The sequence below is a fragment of the Polyodon spathula genome, chromosome 8 (assembly GCF_017654505.1).
Source record: "Polyodon spathula isolate WHYD16114869_AA chromosome 8, ASM1765450v1, whole genome shotgun sequence".
Taxonomy (NCBI): domain Eukaryota; kingdom Metazoa; phylum Chordata; class Actinopteri; order Acipenseriformes; family Polyodontidae; genus Polyodon; species Polyodon spathula.
Genome location: NC_054541.1, coordinates 24,623,861 through 24,646,378, shown reverse-complemented (window position 1 = coordinate 24,646,378; position 22,518 = coordinate 24,623,861). Strand labels below are relative to the sequence as shown.

At 35.5% G+C, this 22,518-nt stretch overlaps 1 protein-coding gene across 1 annotated transcript in view; it reads right to left on the bottom strand.

Moving 5' to 3' along the window:
* LOC121319641 (protein O-mannosyl-transferase TMTC1-like) overlaps positions 1–22,518 on the bottom strand; it is a 94,943-nt gene that overhangs the window by 54,831 nt on the left and 17,594 nt on the right. The window contains exon 5 of the mRNA XM_041257271.1: positions 4,011–4,092. Within this exon, the coding sequence (XP_041113205.1) occupies positions 4,011–4,092 (82 nt within the window). The remainder of the gene's footprint in view (positions 1–4,010; positions 4,093–22,518) is intronic.

The window sequence follows — 22,518 nt, the reverse complement described above, 5'->3', positions numbered from 1 at the left end:
AAAGCTTGTGGTTCTGATTTCTGGTTTTCCAGAGCTGTATAATACAACATTAAGTAGGTTTGAAATCTGCCTTCATCAAAGCGGAGCTCCTGAATCAGCCAATGATATTCAGGGTGATCGCAATTATCTTTTTTTTGTTTTGTTTGCTGTTCATTGTTCCAGGTATTGTGTTGTTAGATGCAAAGTACCACTGATTGTTGCTGCGTTTACAGTCCTCCCTCCGTCCGCACCCAAAAAGTCTGATATGATCGGGTGGCAGTAGTTGCATTTTTTAATCATCTGTATAGGATAATGCTCAATAATATCAATGCATAATGATGCCTTTAACTCGCACTGTCTTGGGGAGGAGGGGGGGGGGTAAAATTAGGTTTTATAAAATATATATTCATGCAGCCGTGATGTAACAACAGACCGCCCACTGACTTTCCCGACCCGTTCGTTGTGAACTGTGGTCTGCGGCGACTGCAGAGCGACACGCAAGGAGGTGGCATGCGCGCCGCATCTGGTGTGAACGGCCCTTAACAGTATTTCACACAGTGAATTCATACTTTTATCAGCGCCATGCATTTGGTTACTATGGCAACATGGTAAAATAAATACCGACTTCATGAATGGTGTTCAAGTCATACTACAATGACCTAGTGAGTCAGTGATATGTATGATGTTACAATTTATTAATAATTTGATAGTATCTGTGGTTTTAAAACTTCATAATTCTACATTGTAAAGAAATATAAAAACTTTTGTTTTGTCTTTAAGGTTCGGCGTTAACTTTTTTCTCCAGTGTATAAGATTTATTTTAAAGGCAGCAAAGTATGGAAATTGCTTCATTAGCGTGACAATAGAATTTTAAAAGGTTTACAAAACTTGAAAAATGTTGCTGAATTTGTCACATCAATATATGTTTATAAAATATATATATATATATATATTTCTGTCTGCTTGTTATGTTTTTTTCAGCCAACGGAATATTTGTTTAGCTGTACCTGAGAAAATGCAGTGAGAACAAAAGCAGCCATATTTAGCTGGAAACAAGGTATTCTCAGCACAGCTTAGCCTGATTTTAAATTTTTGCAGGGCGAGTTAGAGGTAACAAGTTATTACAGTTTAGCGAAGAGATTACAATACAGCTTAGAAAAAATCAATAGTTTTTTTTAATATTCTGTTTGCACTTTTTTGTCAAATGAAACGGTTTTTGCAGTTGTTGTGCAGTGGATTTGTTTCTGTAGGTTGTATGCATACCTGTGCTTTGTATTTCTACAACTACTGTTAGAAACTACAAACATGTCTGTTTAGAGTACTAAGAACATGAAATCTTGGTCTTGCTATAGTCTGATATTCATGGAATTACACTTGTGATTGTATTTTGACAAATGGCACATTTTACAAAAGCCACTAAGGATAAATAATAAAGTCAGGATCGTTTTGCCAATCTCTCCTATCTCTAACAATACTGCTGTAACAAATTGTTGGACTTTGCTGGACTGCATTGAAATCATCAGGAAATTTGCACTACTGTATACATTTGTATCTGAAAAATAAACCCAAGACCTTCTGGGAAATGTGTTTAGAACCTTTGCAACATTCTGATCGACTAAGTTTGTGTCCCAGTGTTAATCCTTTGCATTAAAAGGTTACAGCATCAAATCAAATATGTGATGGTCAGACAGGCAGGAATGCACATCGAGCCCTGTGGTGTGCAAAGAGTTGACTAGACTTGTTTTGGACAATCAATAAAATAAATAAAACAGTTTCCTTTAATGACTACAGGATAAAGCAGGTTTAAATATTTTTAAAATAAAAATATTAAATAAAGTATATACGTCTATAGATATATAGATATATAATATATATATATATACTTGAGTAATTTTAGGTATATATATATATATATATATATATATATATAATATATATATATAATGATATATATATACTAATATATATATATATTGAATATATATATAACTGTACTTTGTGCAGCTTTTAAAAGTGCACTTGCAGACAGACTGGTTGAATTACTCATTTCAATGGTCTGATGGTAATCAGAATAGGAGCCTTTAAGTCTAGCGCTATAGAGGAGACAGCATTTAACATGCAGATACAGTCTTGTTTCAGCACCAGCACAACATCCTTTGGGATTTCAAACGCATGAAATTTAAAACAATAGAATGCATTCACTATGGGTCACAACAGTACTACATTATCTCATGATTATAGAATTGAAGAGCACTTTCTGGACGGAGGAATGTTGCTTCAAAAGAACAAATCTAGTTCTCAGGCCGGTACTGTTCTAATTATATTTAAAACAGATCCTTCAGACACCAACAGATTCAATTGATTACTGCTGCAATGTTTTCAACATAACCCTTCTATGAGATAAACATAATTTATGCTCTTTTGTTTAATAGAGTTTTCTAACAGCTGTACACATTTTATTTTACGTTTTATTTTTTGATTAGTTATTACCACAATAAAATATTTAACCCTGTAATGTCCAGATATTTTTTATACAGAAAAGAAACAGTACTATACTGATTACCAAACCCTGTTCCTTGAACAAAACACAACATTAAAGGTTTGTCAAGCAACATATGTATATATGAAACTGTTATTTTTTTTAAGGCTGGATTGTAAACACAATATGCTACAGACAATATTGAATCATACAGTACTGTATATGTACAACTAGCCTCTCAAGGTATAGATCTACAGAGATGCAACATCTCATTTACAAGCACGTCTTGTCCCTCTTTTACGGAACTGGGGATTGAAACCTTGTTTCTCATATTTTTCCATATATGAAATTCTATTTTTGGGGTGGGAACAAACAGTCCCAATGGTGCTACAGGGAAAATAACCAAACACAGAATGCCTGATGTAGCTGCTCCAATTTTTTTCAGCCTTTTTCAACTGTAGCCAATGTCAGATCACAGGAAAGAAGAAAGTATTTTCAAACCAAATGAATCTGAACTCCACTGGATATCCTCTGTGCATTTTTCAATAATCCATCTCTTTGAAGTGTCTTGAAATACCATATTAAATCGGTACTGTATGTGACCTGTATGAATGATGAGAGTGGCTGTCACAGTGGCTCAGCAACTGCTTTCTTTGCAGTTTGTGATCCAAATTGTATTCACCTTGTTCCTAGTCTTCTAATGGCAACCACCTTATGTGTCAGTGCAAATCCCCAGTTGCTTTTCTGAAAAACTACACTTTCCTCCAGCCTTTCTCCTCAGCAATGTTTTTGGTTCTACTTCACTTAAACTTCCTGTCTACCCAGAGACAGCACTACAATATATGTACATATAATGTGAGGAAACCTCACAGAGCGAGAGAGAGTCAAACTCCCAACCCTGTTTCAGTTTTTTCTGCACCAGCCAATTTTTTTTAAAAGAGAAAATTAAGAAATAAATAGTTTTCTAATAGTGATAGAACCCTCTCGATGCAGGCTCTAATGTTTGGTAGATGACCTTGACTTTCGTTAGTGGCCTCGCCTACGACTCGGGATGCATAATTCCAGCCCGCATCGACAGGCTCTATCGCTTAATTAGTATGTGCTTATACTACAGTCACAAAGTCTGGGCAATAATGTCAGTCCCTTGTAAATGTCCAAAATAGATAGATCTATTCAAATGATCCAAGTGTGTCAAATCTAAATACTGATTATTCAATAATTGAAACCATTAGAAGAACAGGACCCTTTGGGATGTTATAAATATTTTTTTATAGACTGAAATACACCAAGGAGATTCACACGCAAAGTCTAATTTTTCATTCTCTTTTCATTCTTAAACTAGCTTTGGGAAATGGAAATAATCAAATTGATATGGTGAAATGAAATTAGTCAACAAGTTGTGCCATTTGAAATGTGGGTCACAACAGCTTTAGCATGCTTCATACTGACATGCTAGATAAAAGTCACGCTAAATAGCTGCTGCATCAATTTAAAAATGAGGTGTGAGCGTGTGATGTGTACAAATGGTAAATCTGTTGCCTCTCATACTTACATAGACAGTAACAACTGTGGCTCTTTTAAAAAACGGTCCAGACACTCTCAAGAGACCTTTGATCGTGGCAGAAGACATATACCTGGATAGAGAGAGAAATACATGCACTTTTAATTGAAACCAAGGCATAATTATCCAAAATCATTTCTGGGTATTTTCAAAATACCAGACTGGCTGGCAGACAAACCATGAATCAATATAATGATCAGACTGATTCCAAAATTACAACACAAAAAAATTATATGGATTCAACAGAATAAACTGGATTATTGTTTTTTTATGCAAATTTAACTTGGAACTAATCTTTCAAGAATTCTGCCAGGTGTAAGATTAGATTATAGAGATTTACTGTATTATGTTGCTGGTCACTACCTCAATGCACCAAAACGGCCAGGTTAACAAATGGCGTGTTGTGACAAACATCACTGCTCTATGGCTATGTACAGAATCTATAAATGCTGGTACTTTTATGCACAAGTAGCTATGGGTTAGGGGGTCTCAAAAAAAAAAAAATAAATAATAATAATGGTCCATTTTAAACAATAATTTTTTTTTTGCAAATCTTAAATATTACTATGGTATGGAAAACGTATAACAAAACAACAGTAAAGACTGAAATTAAGCCCCTGGATAAAAGATGAGAAAAGAGGTTTATAAATAGATATTTGATTTCTCAGCATCACATGGCATTAAACCATTCAAACACAACACAATACCAACTATTTCTAATAAAAAGAGGTATTAGAAATGAGGTCATGTTGGCTGCCTTTCTGAAAAAAAGACCTAAATTGAAGCTTTGTGAGAGGTGGCTCGTAATAGGAAACTCCAAATCCCACTTCGCTTTGAAATGGAACAGAAAAGTTTTGCACTCTGACAAAAGAAAGGGAAACCTAAGTGTTATTAGGGAGGTTCTGGAACAGGCAACAATCCAGCCCTACTTGGTTATACAACAGAAAACATACATAGAATGAATTACCTTAAGATAAAGGTGCAATAACACAGTGTTCAATCAGCCAAGTTGTATTTCAAACAGATACATCCAACCAGCCTAGTATTTTGTATCCAGTTATACTTTACATAAAAAACAATATAAAGAAGCACAAAGCATCTCTGGTAGCGTAATCTAAGGGATATGGCTTATCATATTGAATGGTTTGTAAGCATGCAGTAAAATTATGTATCATATATCTACTCTGCGATTTAAAACAATGTATCGGTGAAAAGGTTCATATCTACAGCTATTGTCAAAAGTTCTGCATCACCTAGAATTTTAGGATTGAGAAATCTTTTTTTTTTTTTTTTTAAAGAGAGCATAATGTAGATCTTTTATTTAAAATCATGTAGTATTTATTTATTTATTTTTAAATGTCACTGTGGAAGGGTGTTGGGTAATTCACTGACACAGGAGACAGACAGGTGGATTTGGCAACACCGCACAGGTGCCCAGTTTTATTTTGGGTTGCTATTTTTCGTTTAGCCCACAGATGGTGCTGTTGGTCCGTGGTCTGCTTACCAACTATGGTAAACAGAACCACGGGAATACCAAATAATGGTAAAACAGTTCAGGGTGCAAGCGCACTCGAAGGTGCTTCAAACAATAATTCTAGAAGGCGAAAAGAAAAAGGGAAAATAAAATAGTAACAAAACTACAAAGAAAAGGTGCTGCACTTTGCAGCGATATCCCGGTCGCCACTGCCCGTGCGACCCGGATCACCGTCCTACGCTGCCGGCTAACTAGCCTGCTCAGCTATAATATTCAGGGGTCTGCCCAAGGGTTCCCCGCCCTCACTGTCTCGCTCTGAAACTCTGTTTCGTTCTCTCCAACTGGTTCTCGGTCGTGGACCAGCGCTTCCGCACTCTCGGCGCGTTTAAAAGGGCAGACCTGAGGAAACAGCAGAGCATTACTTTATAGGGCTAACAATCTCCCAAGACTCGCCTCTCAGCCATTCAGAGAGGGGGAAAGTCCACACACCCACTTTCCCACCTCCTCGTGTCACTGCCATGACTCACAGGCGGTTGTTGGACGACTGCCACCCTCTTCCTGCAGCCCTGTGAACACGCCAGCAGAGTCAACACAGATCTCCCCCTGCTACAGTCACATTTTAAAATTGTCAGTTTTTCATTAAGTATATATATATATATATATATATATACATATATAAAGCGGTATGTAATTCAATATGTTAACGTAACATTATTTATCAGGTTTCATTCGACTTTATGAAGCAAAGTTATTTAATTCTATAGGGTGATGCAAAACATTTGGCCATAGCTATACAGTACACCACCTGTAATTGAAACTTTATTGGGAGAATCATAGAATAGAGCTTGTAAAGACATGGATTAAAAGTGAGTGGTCTGTATCATTAATATGTTCAGAGGTTAAAACAATGTTCACTGGACACTGTATTGAGAAAATCACAGAATACATCTCTACCAACTATAAAGACCCAATGTCAAAGCATGTGGTCTTTTTCAATGTGTGCAGCGTATTTCACTTTGTTTGCAAAATCCCATGGGTTTGACCCGCAACCAAAAGTCCAGTTTATACGAATAAGTGCGCATGGTGTATTACAGTTCTCTGTGAAATGCAGGGGTGAAAGTGATGTCCGGGTTTATGCTGGCTTTCGCTACAGCTCCGGATTGTGCTACTGGTATCTATTCAAAAAAACAAACAACAGTTAACAAACACTCAGACTAATACAAGACAAAACTCACGGTTCACAATACGGCAGCACAGACTCCTTGTAGGTTAAAACACTAACCATTTACCAAGGAACAGATTACTCACGCTATGCCCCCTATTAATACCCTCGCTCATGACCCCTAGGTTAATGAGCGCATCCGCTCCTCCAATACTGAACTCCATTAGGCCCAGGAGTATATGTATATCACCGTGTATCACTGACACACCGAAAAACCCAGAGGGGATCAAGTGTGCTGGGTGAAGTGGTGCAGGCGTCGAAGCCTACTTCCAGCAATTAATTGCATGGGAACTCGAAGAAGGAGGTCTAAAGACTCAATCATAACTGGAAAAGGTTAGGGTTATACTCACCTACCTAACCTACCTGTCTATGAAAGGCAAAAGAGACTGATGTCTCTGCGCAGTGACTATTTATTACCTTGGTGAGGCGGGACCAACGACATCACTCCACGGAGGGGCCTATTAGAAGCTTTGATATAAAATGCTCAGCAAATACCTGACAAGCCGGTATATCCCAAAAGTATCATTGTAGGTCATCTTTGAATTGAAAGGGAACTATATTTTTTTATTTCTTACTGGTTTAAAATCTGGTTATTGTGTGTGTGTGTTGTGTATGATTCTCTATTGTTTTTTTTCTGCTTTTGTCATTATTTGCAATGATTACAAAGGATTACAGTAAATTGCACTTAAAAATCAAGGCTGATTTTGAAGAACTGAGGGCAGGAAACATACCAGTGTTGCACAGGCTTCCTGTGCACAGCACGCTACCATGTCTCCCCCCTCCTCACTTCCTCACAATCATCCTGGAAGAGTGTTATTAAAAACATGGCCAACAGTGACGTGAATTGTAGTGATTCTTTAGATAGATGGAAAAACTGTTAAGCATGGTACAGTCAGCACTCACATATCCGACCCTATAAAAGTTTGACTTCAGTGGTGGTTAAACGCATGTGACGCACATCTGATCATTTCATTTTGGCCTGTTCCAACCCTTGTCCGTTTTTCAGGGAATGCAAAAAAGATACAATATCAAAAATGCATATCTGAAAGGACTTTGTTTTAAAATAAGTAGGCTTCCATTTAGATGTACTCTATTGGTTTTGTTAGTATTTTCAAACAGAAGTTTTTTCAACAACTAAATTAAAATACATCATAGTATCTAAAACTGTTTAATGATTAATTGTTACATTACCCTAGCTTGTCTCGTTCGCTTTGTTTTGGCTGCATTTTTGTCAGGTGAAACTGGAAGTACCGCAGAGAAAAAAAAAGAGAACCGCAGAGAAAAAAAAAAAACGTGGGCTGTGATGGATATTCCGATAAATCGTAACATTGAAGAGATGGGCTTTGTGTCAGAAAACTGGTGACGGAGTCGGGAATCGCGTGTGATGGTTAATTTGTTACATATATATGTAATGGGGACTGTTTTTATTCTTAATAAGGGTGGTAAAATGTGACTGATGTGTATCTGGGTAACAGGCATCGAGTGCTGACTCTATCAGTAAATTGTTATCCCCAGATTCTGATACATATAGCGGGTACCTTGCATTTTATTTCAGTTGACTCTTTGGAATTAATAGAAATACATAAAATAGACACTTATTTGGTGTTGATGGAAACACAAGTTTAGGATGCAAGCTTCAGGAATTGTGCAACATTAAACTTAAATTTAAATGTATTCAGAAGTCTGAAAATTCAGACTTGGCTTAATATTACTAAATTAAATTGCTAGCCACTGTTTGAGGCAACACTGCAATGCCTTTTGTATCTGGAGTTTTACTTTGGCAAGGGAAAATGTCAAGATTTCCAAACACCACAATTTAATCATGAAAACCTGGACTCCATCTTTTTTACAGTTCAAAGGAAGGTCAAGTGTGGGCTTTTGGCAACCAGTTTGTTGTGTCTAATGAGAACCACAGCTCCAGCAGAACTGCATTACATCAACACTGAAGGCTGGCTTTTTTTTTTTTTTTTTTTTTTAAACAAAAGCACAAAGCATCTAGTGATATATATTGTACCAAACCTGGTCCTCTTTGTGGAATGAAAGAAAGTCTCAAAAACTGTGGAAAACATCCATACTACATCTTTATCAATATGTCAATATATCTGGAAAGTAGAAAAGAACTTCTGTCACAGCGATCATATTTGATTAGATCCTGGTCATGAGAATCTCTTTTAAATAAATGCCAGTTTAGTCCAGCAATCCTAAGGGCAAGATCAGTTTGTAACATATATATCTAAAAAGAAGCTGATACTCTATGTGTGTGTGTGTGTATGTATCTATCTCTCTCTCTCTCTCTCTCTCTCTCTCTCTCTCTCTATATATATATATATATATATATATATATATATATATATATATATATATATATATAAATAGTTTAATTATGTTATCAGTCTACACATTATTATTCCCTCAAATAGAAATAAAGCAGATTAAGTCATCAATGTTGATTTGTACATTTCTATTGAAAAACCTAAATGCCAAGGAAGAATTGCTTCAAGACAGCCTATTAGCACAAGAATGACATTTAATTTTTTTTTCTGCTTGACCCTTGGTATTGATGCTAATAAAAAAGTACTGTTCAAAGGTGTGAGTGCAGCAATGCAAGTAGAAAGCAGGACCAGAAATGACCATGAAATCCAGCTGTAAACAAACATCATAATGCACAACACTAGCCTTTGGTGGTGATGATTGCCATGTTTCACATCTGTACAGCACTGATGTCACTAGTCAAACCAGATACTTCTGTGGTATTCTGTCTGATAAGGGTCTGGACTCGAGCAGCTAATCCCTTTTTTTAAACATAGTGTTGTGGATGGTGTCTTGCAGTTTGCTTAGAATCATTATCCTGGACCAAATCAACATCTTCCACTGGCTCTGGTATGTTTAACCAGGATAGTGTGGTTCTGCTGCTTTGTCTGTCTTATTCTGTTAAACCATGACCAGACCTCCAACTCAACTTGTTTGAAAAAACAGCCTCAGCCCCAATAAGTTGTTTATCTGTAGATCAAACTTCAGTCACTTGCTGTACATTGCCACATTAAAGCCTTGTCTATCCATCAGTTCTGCATAAACTTTATTTTACAATTTCTTATAATACACTTAAGTATTATATATTTTTAAGTTATACACAGTGCGTTTCTTTATTAATATGCTCAACCACACTAATGACTGCTTTATTCAACAAACCTATGAAAACCAACACAGGAAAAGACTGACTACATTTAAAAGATAGCTGGTACTCTACTATTATAATTATTACATTTTTTTAATGCGACCCATGTCACTGCTTTTGTTGCTTCCCTCTTTGTATTTGTTAGAATCTGGTTGCACAGCACAAAATTATACTAAAGAAATGTCAATCTACTAAATGTCAAACTGTGACCACGTTTCCATGTAGAAGGAATAAGAAATCCTCTCCACTGGTCTTAATGAATCAAGGTCCTTCTGTAGAAACTTAAAGAGACAAATACACATTTGAGAGTTTAGAAATGCCAGTGCTGCTTATATTCTCTCTGTAGCTGTGCCAGCTGCACTGCTTTGCTGTGCCATACCCAACTAGTAATCAACTTACCGATATCACCATCTGTCCAACACATTTAATCATGAAGATATACAGCTAATATCTTTTACTAGCTAGAATGTCTTAAGTTGGCACATACATTTTTAAATTCAATTGCCTTTTTTATACTGTCTACCAAACTAACACTGCAAGATGATTTTAATCAAAAACTTTAATTTTCAAATAGAATAACTGCAGCAAATATAGATGGCATATTTGCATAATGGCACCCCCTAAAAAAGTGCATTCCTGTTAGTATTACGGTTACTCTATACTGGAAAAAGAGGCTCAGATTAGAGTTGGTTTATACACGCTGAAAACCGCCAAATTGTGCACTTTTTATTTTGTATTCTTACTTTTGTGGTTCTGTTGCATCATTACTGGGACTGCTCTACAGTTAGGTTCATTTTGAAACCATTTATTCTTTTGCATATTTTAGCTCACGAGTCAGAGTCTGCAAAATAATTTTTTTTTTTTTTTTTTGGTGGGCAAGAAAATGGTTACTGAAGGCTGTTAGCACAATGTTAAAATTAATCTCCATTTACATTAACATAATAAAAGTATAGAATTATGTAGTGAAAGCCCTAAAAATAATAATTTTTTTTTTTACCATTTCCTTAAAGCTTATTGATATTTTTCGCAAAGACTTAATGAATTTTGAACATCTTAACAGCAATCATTTACTCTCTTGGATTAGCTAAATTAACTGAAAAGTACACATTTGCCAAGGACAACTGAGCTGCTGCTGGCAGTTTCCAGCAAAGCCTCTTTAAGACATTATGGAAAAAAATAAGATGGAAAAAATGTCTTATATTGAGATAATTTATTTAATTTTTTATATCTTTGTAGTTTTACACCAAATAATTTCCCTCGAGTTACTAGATCATAATTCCTATCAGCATTTCAATAAGGGTATACAATGCAGTTAACAGGATCTGGTGCATGACGTGTGGTCCCTATGAAGATCAGTCTGAGTGACACTCAGGGGTTGGTAAATAATTTTCCAGTGAATTAGGTTTCTCCTGGGGATTACACTGTCACCTAGAGAAGGAAAGTCATGGCTGAAGCAGAAGGAATTATCATTTCCAGTCTGGAATACAATAGCCCAGTGAAAAGCAGACTGTCTCAATTAACCATGACATGGCCAAACATAATTTAAAAAGAAGCAGCTGCACAAGAATATTATTTATATATCTGAGGAAACACAGTATTCTGTAACTCACAAGTTCCTTCACAAAACAACCCTGATGGGATAAGATTGCTGTAATTGGGATACTGAAGCATTTTCTGATGCAGAGAATCACTAAAAAGCTTGGATAACATTTATAACGAGTTTTGGAGAGGCCTGACCAGCTTGGATCACGGAAAAAAGTACTGTTATTGGTTGTTAGCAAATCAACGTCAAAAAATCGACCACAAATTTTCACAATAAAAACCTGACGTAGCTTGAAGGTAAACAGCCAACCTTGTCAAATGTCCATCATAGTTACAGAACTCAACCTTGCCTCTCGCTGTTTGTATGTAACTTCTGAACTGTGCAATACAAACAATATTAAGATTTACCATTCATAAATCCACATACAAGCAGTTGCTGAAAAAGTTAATTGCATTCAAACTGTAATAAATAAAACAGTAAAATTAATATGTTATATATATATATATATATATATATATATATATATATATATATAATATTATATATATATATATATATATGCACAATACGCTGAACACAAACTTACAACCATTGGAAGTTTGTTGGGATAAATGTGTTAAGAAAACTAGGTTTACTCAGTCAGCAGAGGAATGTATTTATACAGAAAACAATTAAATATTCGGTACATCTTTATCTCCAAGAACACCCAGACATTGAGACAAAACAGGTGAAGTCCCTTCATAGCAACACCAGTCACGACAGAACGACCAACATGTGGTTACAAGATGCAGGATGCCATTTTCTCACACCTCTCAATGAATGTAAATGAAAAAGCAATGCAATTTTTCAGTGGAGCTGTGTCTGAAATCTGGCAAATACAGCAGAGTATGGAAAGAATGTGGTTTTAAGGCAGTGTTTAAACTACAGTTAAATTATTACAGTAATCTATCATGTAGCACCACAGTGGTCTACAGTTTTGAGTGGAGTTATCTCTCCTGGACCTCTACACTGTCTTGCAGTGTTGAATGAGTTAAACTGCAGCTACAGTATAGAATACACAATAATACAATTTCACAGTTTAACTTCCATTGTGGGGTAAAGAAAATAAGTAAGGCAGATTAGAAGGCAACAGATGCATGTTATGTTCATTCATTTAATTGTATCACAATAGGTACTATTGTAGAAATTAAGGATGGTGTTTGTGTGTGTATAATAGCTTAAGGTAATGAACCGTGATGAGGGGGTGATTCCAAACAGTGTGGTCATGTTCGCTGTCCAGTGACCGTCTTTATTAGCATAACAGCAACATGCATAGACAGCACATAAACAATAGCCCTGCCAAATAGGAGGGTGCTCAAAACCAAATTCACCCCAAGACGTTCCTCCAGTCCTGGTTTGGTCTTAAACCACAAATCTAGTTACGTAAATGCTTTTGCTGCGATATGGAGATCCAATGCTTTCCAATAGACCAATACAACTTATGGTTTTGGTACACATTAGATTTAGAATAATACACATTACAACTGTACATCGTCACCACAACAGCTTGATAGGAAACGTACATCAACAAGTGTAGTCAATCCAACACCAATCCGTAAAATACTAGAAGACCAGATGACCAAAATGACCAGTAAAACAAAACATTTTTCAATCAGTGGGTTTCAAAACAATCTACTCTGCACCCAAATCAATTTATAATCTATGTGCAACTCCAGTTAATTAAATGTTAATTAAACTGCATTTCATAAAAAGTTTTCCTGCTGTGGGTAAGTGGAATTTGATTGCAGAGTAGATAAGAAAGCCGTCTAATATCGATGAGTTTGTAGGGTTTCTGCTGGCTCATTACTTGGAATCTGTGATCTGTCGTCATTCATTTTACATCAACATGTTTTGTTAACTGTAAGGGTTAAAACTCTTTTAAAAGGCAATTGTTCAAGCAAGAAAGGAAGGAAACAAGAGGGGAAAAAAAGTAAAGGAAAGTTCCAGGCCATCAGTATGACCCCTCCCCGATGCTAATACTCCATCATATTTGCCTTTAGGCTGTGCACCTGGTCTCTGTTAAGGTCATGTCTATTAACTCATTAATCTCGTCAGGATTGTAAACTCATACAATGTAATTATTACTATTTATTTTTTTTAGTAAAAAGATTAAGCTTGCTTCTATGTGTGAACTGAGACTAAATATTACTGGTTTCACAGGTTACTTAAATTAGAGTCTGGGTGACGAAAACAGTTCTATTAACTTTATGGCTTTGTTTTATTAACAGTTGAAAAATGTAGGAAATAAAATTATAACACCATTCACTAAAAAATAATCCTGATTGAGACCACTAATTAAAACTGACTTAAAAGAAAACTGCAGTAAGTTTTGGGACATAACCATCCCTTCTCCAGGTTCTAATTTGAACAGAATCTCTCCCCTTAATGGATCCCTGTCCCGTCTGCACTGCAACTATCTTATGCTTTAAAATATAAGCACATTATCTCTTACCCAATGCTGCTGTAAAAGGTCAACAGTATCCACAAGCTTCTTCACAACACAAAAACTGTGTCAGTTACCATAAGCTACTGGCATATGTTATTACAATCTGTTATTGCAATTTGGTATTACAGTTATCAAATGTTATTGTTGCATTTTATTACCACGTTTTTACTATCTGCAATTAATATATATGACCAAACCCATCAAATTTGCTACAGATTTGTTTGTGAGGGGATAGAGTCAAAATGTGTGTATTTACATTTTGAAGAATATAAATTATAATACTGTTAACATTCCACATAGTTTCACTAACATATAGCCATCTAAGAGGTAATTGTACCTGCAGCTCCCTCGCTCTGTTTTATATACTATGACCAGTAGTAGGCACTAAATACCCAATATAAAAGTATAGGTACAGTGAATGTTTATTTACAGGTTTTATTGCTTAATTTCAATGGTCTTCAGGCCTTTCCATGGAAATTGCATGTTTACTACACCGATATTAAAATAGTGGCAAGGCCAAGATTTTGTGTTCATGACGCTACCCTGAAAAGTCTTACCATTCTATTATTAATAACTTGCCATGATATGGCCCCATATTAGTAGCTGAACAAATGACACTGAGCCTCAGGCTAGTGGTCCTGGAGATTCAACCTTTATTAGTGTAACCAATCAGACGCCACAACTTCTGCCAAAGTCGGTCGCCAATACCTGGATTTTAATACTCTCAAAAACAAGTGTAGAATAAACCTTTGTTCCACAATTAAGTGTACTATTATTATTATTATTATTATTATTATTATTATTATTATTATTATTATTATTATTATTATTATACACCAGACAACTGGATGCTGTCTACCTATGCATCATTATAGTATTTATAATGACTGCCTTCATGTTATTATTGTATGTGTATTGTGTACAAATGAGCATTCAAAACAAGCCATATTCTGAACAAACCTGCTGAGAAAAAAAAAGAAGTATATTATCCTAACCAAATACCTTAAGTGTTCTTTGGCTATGTTGTTTATACCGAGATTAACCAACCACAGGCAATAACTTGAATTATAAAACGGGAAATACTGTAGGAGATTAATTGCATGGTAATTTAATTGTCTTTCATCATTTTATTAAAAGGGGTTTATTATGTTCAAAGCATTCTCCGTCATTTATAATCATACAGTTTCAGCAAGCTGATTTAGCCGTTTGACAAATGTACTATAAAGTAGCATAAGAGGTACTTTCATGAGGTGATTTGTTTTATTATATAGGATAAGAATTAATATTTGGGATTTGTATCAATAGTGAGTAAAATAAATGTGCAAAGCAGGAGAGGTAGTGTAACATTATACTTAGAGCAGCCTGGTAGTGAAAAGGTTAAGTGCCTATGATTATCTAACATTAACAGTTGGTACACTTTGAGCGTGATCCATCATGGTAGTAAATTTGCTTTATTACAATCATTTCTCATGTTTATACTTTTATTCCAAAGGTAGTTTTTTAAATTATATACAGTACACAATTTGCCAGAAACTTTTTCCAAACAAGATAAAAGAAGTCTCAACGTGGTCTACAGCAGGGTTTCAGAACCCTGGTCCTGGGGACCTCACGTGTCTTCTGGTTTTCATTCCAACTGAGCTCTTAATTACTTAACTAGAACCTTAATTGAATAATTAATTTGGATATTAAACCTTTTCACTTGTTTTCACCTCTTAAACAGTTGCAGATTTCTAGCTAGCTATAACATTTTATATGAAGTCTGCATTTTTTTAGGAACAATTAAAGGAGTGGCATCTAATTAGGAAAACGATTAGTTCAATTAAGGGTCTAATTAAGTAACTGAGAGCTTAGTTGGAATGAAAACCAGACGTCCCCAGGACCAGGGTTGGGTCTACTGTTTGGTTTTGTGAGGTCTGCTATGGTTTGAAAACAGATTTAACTGTATTCCCAAAACAAGGTATAACATACTGTAGATATACACAGGGCTATAAAATACCATTATTTTGAGACATTTTTCTTTGCTGACACAACCAAAATACACAGCAAGGCCTTGTGCATTCCAAGCAAAATACAAAACATGTTAACCTTTAACATGAATCCTGCATTACTTGATATAGATTACTTGCATCCATATTCATTTTGTCCTAAAGGTCAGACCACGACAATACACATGATTTTGATTGAAGAAGAAACTCACTGAATGAATTTCTGTTTTTTCACAATCTCTCATGGAGAGGCTAGATGAAAAACAAAACCACTTATCTTAATAACTTCCCTGAAATGAGCTGCAGGGCCCAAATATGTGCAATACAGTAACGTTGCAGGATAGCTCTTAGAAGAAAAATAGCAGCAAACCTGCCTCCAATCATGGGCTTGCTCTGTTCAGAGTCCCATTATGCTTCTACTAGTGAAGCAACTACAGGTTCAATATTGAAAGATGAAGTGAACTGTCTGCTCTGCACCTCGCTTCTTATCACATCAGTGTTCAGCTGGCATTTTAAGAAGTGAACCTCCCTCTAAGCAGGCACAAATAAATTCCAGTGGTCTCTTGGATAAGAGTCAGTGTGTGGTTGTTAACTAAATGTTTCTGGCAAAAATCCCCCAAGATAATACTCTTAACAGCATTCCTCTTTGCCCTTGGGATTATGTCAACCGCTGCATCCATTTTCAGAACCAAATTCACATTGTACCATATCACAAAGTATGGAGGTGAATGTCAATACGAGAAAATTACTGCAATAGTTATGTTTGAGTTGTCTTTATATTTTGACAGCTGTACAGCTATGGCCAAAAGTTTTGCATCACCTTACAGAATGAACTAATTTTGCTTCATAAATTGGAATGAAACCTGCCGAATAATGTTATGTTAACATATTGAATTAAATACAGCTTTGTAGTTTTCCATATACTTAACAAAAGTGACATTTCAAAATCTAACACCAGCTTCTGGTAGAATTTTTGCGATATCATTTGGTAGTTTCTTTGCATACATGATGTTAAATAAAAGTTTATGTCAGGTTTTTTTTTATTTTTTTTTAAATTGTCTCAATCCTAAAATCCTTGGTGGCAAAGCTTTTGGCCACAAAACAAGCAAACATGGAATGTAAATACTATACAGTAGTTTTAGTTGCACTTTACTATAACGGTAATATTTTATGTTTAAAAAATATACAACAACAAAGCTTATTTCTGTTTTCTATTAATCGCAGTTTCTAAAACCTAAAGCCAGGCTACAAACATAAGTTGTGACCGGCTATTACCTTGAATGGCTTCAGATGGACTGTCTGAGCCAAAGCTTTCATTCAAATCAATCACGAAATGCAGCACAATTTGTTTTTCACAGGAGAGGCCCCAGATGGAGGAAAGAATGGAAAATACATTATCCCTCCAGGTCAGGGTTGAGGTGAATCTGTAGAGCACTGCAAGGGAAAACTGGCATATTGCCCACCTTACGTCTGCTAAGCTGCACGCACAAAGCAAACTTCATTCGCCAATCATGGCAATCATCTACATATTACTAAAAACATTACTTAGCAAAGTTAAGAAAACTAAAACAAAATATTTCTGTCAGTTTGCAGTAAGCTTATACTCACTGCTCCAAAGCTTCAATTCACTGGATTATGATCTCAATAGGAAAGCCTAGTTTTGAAGTAGCTTCCTCATACACTAGTTCAAATAACAAGGACTGGATGGATGAAGCTTTACAGCAGTATGTAATATACCCATCAGTACAGAATAAGAGATATCACAGGGAACCCTGAGAAAAGAGGACCACCTTGTGCAATAGTTTCAGTATCAGTTTACACACTGATCTGTTGAATTCTCCAGTTTACAATATTTCCATCGAACGTCCATGTCAAAAAACAAAAATAAAGGTTTGTATAAGATAATCATTTATTACCTTGTGCTTTTTTTTCCTCAACTGGCCCCTCAAGGATAAGGTTACAACATATAGCAGCGCCAAACCAAGCACGCAAGCAAATGGTTCTGCATCAATTAGCTGTCCCGTGCAATTCAGTAATCAAATGAAAAAAAAAAAAGGAAAACCACAACATTTTCATCTGGAGTGTGACTTGTTTTTTTTTAATTTTTTTTTTTTTTTTATGAAATATGCTCTAGCCCACTAAAGAGAACCTCCTGTATAAAATGTAATACAATCCAATGGACAATCAGCATCTCAGAAGTTAGGATTAATGGTTGGTTTCACAGACCCTGATTAGCACTAATCTTGGACCAGCTCATGTTGTTTTAGGTAAGGTCGTCACAATTAATGCTGATCTGGGACTGTAAAACCAGCCCTATGTGTTACAGATGTTATATTGTTCTGATATTTGTATCCCCATGTCCTGGGCCATTAAATCAACCGGGGAATTGAAAAGCAATTTCGCTGCTCAACCCCGAACTGTCTCCACAGTTTCCTATCTGACTGCCATAATGATATTCACTCTCCACTAGTATTGTAACTGAGTAAATGGCAATGTGGGTCACAGGAACTTTTATTTAGAGAGAAGCATGCAGAAAATAACATTCATGCGGTTCAGTGGTGGGGTAATGACATTACTTCACCGTTTCCTACTTGATTAACATCCAACACAAACATTAACCATCCATTTCTCAATATTAGGACTACCATAAGACATATAGTAGGACTAAAAAGAAACTTCAAAATAAAGTTATGAAAATAAAAATAAAGTCTTTGACACTGTCTTTCCGTTGGTGAAAATACCAAAACAATCAGGATAGCTTTTAAAAAATATATACATACTGTAGAGCACAGGAGGAAACAGTAGGAAGTGTTCTGAGGGTGTTCAGAAGTGCTTTAAGATGCATGGTAATGACAAGGCTGAAGAAATACTGTAGCTAATCTGTGTAAAGCAGCAGTACACAGCAGTGACAAGCTGTGACAACCCACACTTTGAAATTACCCTGCTACTGAATCATCTCTCCACACTTGCTAGATATGGTGTTTTAATGAAATTAGTTCCGAATGACTAAAACACTTGGCTAAGACAGTCTGGGCTGGATTTGTTTTCACAGAGATATCCTCAGATGTAAGAGGCAAGGGAAAGAAACACTGCCAAGATGACAGATAGGCTTTACAGGACTAGAAATCCTCCCATGTGTATGAGACAAAAAGTTGACATATTAGAAACCTCTACAGCTGGCAGTTGCACAGTGCTACTAGAAAGTTCAAGGAAGATGAAAGCACCTAAGAGTATCTGAAGGTCTTACCCTTCGATAGCATTTGTATATGAGCAACTAATTTCCTGTAATTTATTAACTAGTGGACAACATTGGCAAACCTAACTGAAGAAACCAAGACACTTTACCACCTCCTGTGTGCTGACTAATGTTCCAAGCAGACGTGTTTAAAATGTAGGTGCCATAACACCCATAGTAAATCTATTGGTAATTATTCAACAGCATTGTGTAGAAACATTTCATAGACAATGCAGGTAACGCTTTCACAATACACGCATCTGTTTGGTTCAACTAATAACCTTGGTAACCACTTTGATTATGAGATGTTATTCTACATGCTGTTATGGTAACCTACTTTTTCAAGGTACCAACACCTGTAGTGTGTTAATTATATACTTGGCAGAGATATGCATTAATGGAATAATTGCCCATTAGGACTTATTTTTAGACAGCCAGTGCCTGATGACTACTTCTGCTTACTACAGAAGGAATATAACAATGAATCAATATCACAGGTGTGTTTTTAGTGTAACCATCCATTAGGTTACTTATCATTTTACACCACATGCAGAGATTTTTTTTGGATTTGTAGATCTAGTGAATCTGCCTCAATTTTAATTAGAACATCATTTCTCCATTTACGGTCTAGTTTCAAATACTGGATAAATGTTTGCCCTCTGCTGCGCATCGTCATGCTAAATCTATGATTGACAAGTTTTCAATTTATCATAGTACATTTGCAAAATACAGTTATTAAATAAACTGTGTGGATAATGCGCAATGTGTATGGTATATTAGTACAAACCACGCCACCAATTATAAAATCTCTAGTTGATTTCAAACATTAACTTCTTAGAGTGATGGAAAATAAATAGCGCGCAAACACTTCTGTCAGGGAAGATTTGTCCCAGGCAGCATATGTTAGTCTTTAATTCAATCCAAACTAAATCAGCTACAATTAAATCATCCAAAAATATGAAACACGAAGTATGTCAAGCACCGGAAAGGCCTGAAAATATAAATGATGTTATCGCGGCTCATCACCTTCAAAATATGCAGATTCAAATACTGATATTGTTGGATGCTGTGCTTGAAATTCTTTCGATACTTTTCTAATTGGTACATTGTTTGAACAATCAAAGCATAGCGCAATCTGGACTGTGCAGTCGCAAACTGTGTTATTACAAAAGCTTAGAGCAATTATTACAGTATAATTAGAAGTTACAGTAAATACCAGACAGACTGTCCAAACCTTATTAATCAAAATAGGCATTAATTAAAGCTTTGCAAAGAGTGTACACACAAAATGGATACATTTTGTTTTTATTTTAAATCAGTATAGTCTAACTATAAACTTTATTCAGTATATACCGTGAGAGAAATGCATTGGATCAAAGCTCGATAACCTGACTGTTTCAGCAAGGTAAATCTATTATACAAAAGACCTGTAAAGTTAATTTCCACATTGGTTGTGACTATTGTTTTCAAATATCAATAACAGTTTTATTTTTCTTTCACAAGAAAATGTAAAACCCTTACTAATTCTGGCCTGTAGTAGCAATGTGAGGGCAAAATCCTCACTGTAATATTGAACTATATTGTGATTATTATTATGATTGTTATTCTACTGGCGATAGAGCTGTGGATTTATTATGTATTATGCATGCTGCTGATTAAGTGAGTTTGATATATGACAGTGTATTGCTGTGTTTAGACTGGGGCACCTCCCTAAAAGAAGTTGCCGTAGCTACACATGTGGGACAAGGGTTTTGTTATAGCCATATGTTTGGTAAGCTTCCAAGAGAAGGGGTAGTCAGCCTTTACTGGTAACAGTTAAGGACTAAAGAATAATAATGACAATGTTAATAATAAGTAAGCAATATAATAGTTTAAGGATCGTTTGTGTAAAAAATACAAAAACAAAAAAAAAAACTGTATTCATGCAGCTTAAATAAATACGTATAAATGAGAAGAAACATGTTTAACGTAAAATATGTGTTTTATTGTAAAAGTACACATGTTAAATAAGAGTTTTGTATAAAATGATTCCAGGTGCAAATAATGAATCATGTTAGGAGTAGGCGTGGCTGGAGATTATTAAATGCTGTGTCTATCTTTAGGAGGGTGACAGGATTATTATGTTAGTCAGTGTAATTGTAACCTGCTAGTCGAACATCAGTTGTCGTTGTAATTTGTGTGACATTTCCAGTGCAAAATAAACAGTTATACCTGTGAACGCGACAGTGACTGTTTCCTATATTGTAAATATCTCCGGGCTCCTGTGAAGTGATGTGATCGAGGGTGGGGGTAAACTTGCACCTTTCACCCAGTTACACACACTATTATTGTATTCTTTTTTCATATATCAGAACATATTTCAAATGCTCTAGTACTTTTTTAATTTTATTAATTCAGATTGGATGTTCAGTTTTGAAGATACAGCCTTTTGTCATTGAAAATGGATCACAAGCCTATACAAACACATAGGTGATAAATATGTTATTTGTTCAACCAAAGGCTTGTTTTATGCCATATTTGATTGTTGTCTCCCAAAAAAAAAAAAAAACCCTAGACTAATAAAAGTTGGTACATAAATGTAATAAATCTTCTCCGTAAAGCTGATTAATTATTAATACACACATCAAAATGAGACACACACTTGCCTCTTGACTACAGAGCTTGCTCTTCAGTTGAATGGACAGAGTGTGGTGTGTGATTTGCATCTAGCCCTTGTCTTTCCAGTCAATTCAACGGGCTGAAATGCCAATTAATTACAGTGGTGACCGAGAGGGATGAACCCTGACCCCTGTGGTTGAAACAGGGAATGAAATGTTCTTTCCATTATTATAGGTTGTATGCTAGCTTGTGAGCCACGTGATTCTCTAAAATCACGGTCGCAGTGGCAAGTAGTTTATCAAATGAAAGCAAGACTGGGGCGAGTGAGATTCTTATTACCACTTCCATTTTGTCTTCTTTAAAATGTAAAACTATAAATTGAAAATTAAAAATCCAGGTTGCTAATCTTAATGGTGGTACTTTCTAAACTCTTCACAATGAGATATTATATGGTGTGGTACAATATCCCTTGTAGTACAGAATATATTTATATTTAGACAAACAAGAGAAACAAGGATTGCTGAAAAACCAATGTTGTAGTTGTAAAATGTAGGCCTCAAGATTTTTACCAAAGTTCTCCTACAGAAACACATTACTTTACCTTTGCTGTGTCTCTGGTTTTCCATATCGTAGAAATTTATTTCAACATACTTGGGATTTTTTTAAATATGTAAATTCACACATCTTCGGTAAATCATCCAAGGAATTACTTTTTTCAATTTGTATGTTTGCCAGGAGAAAACACATTTTTTCTTCCAAACATCAGTGTATCCAGTTCATGC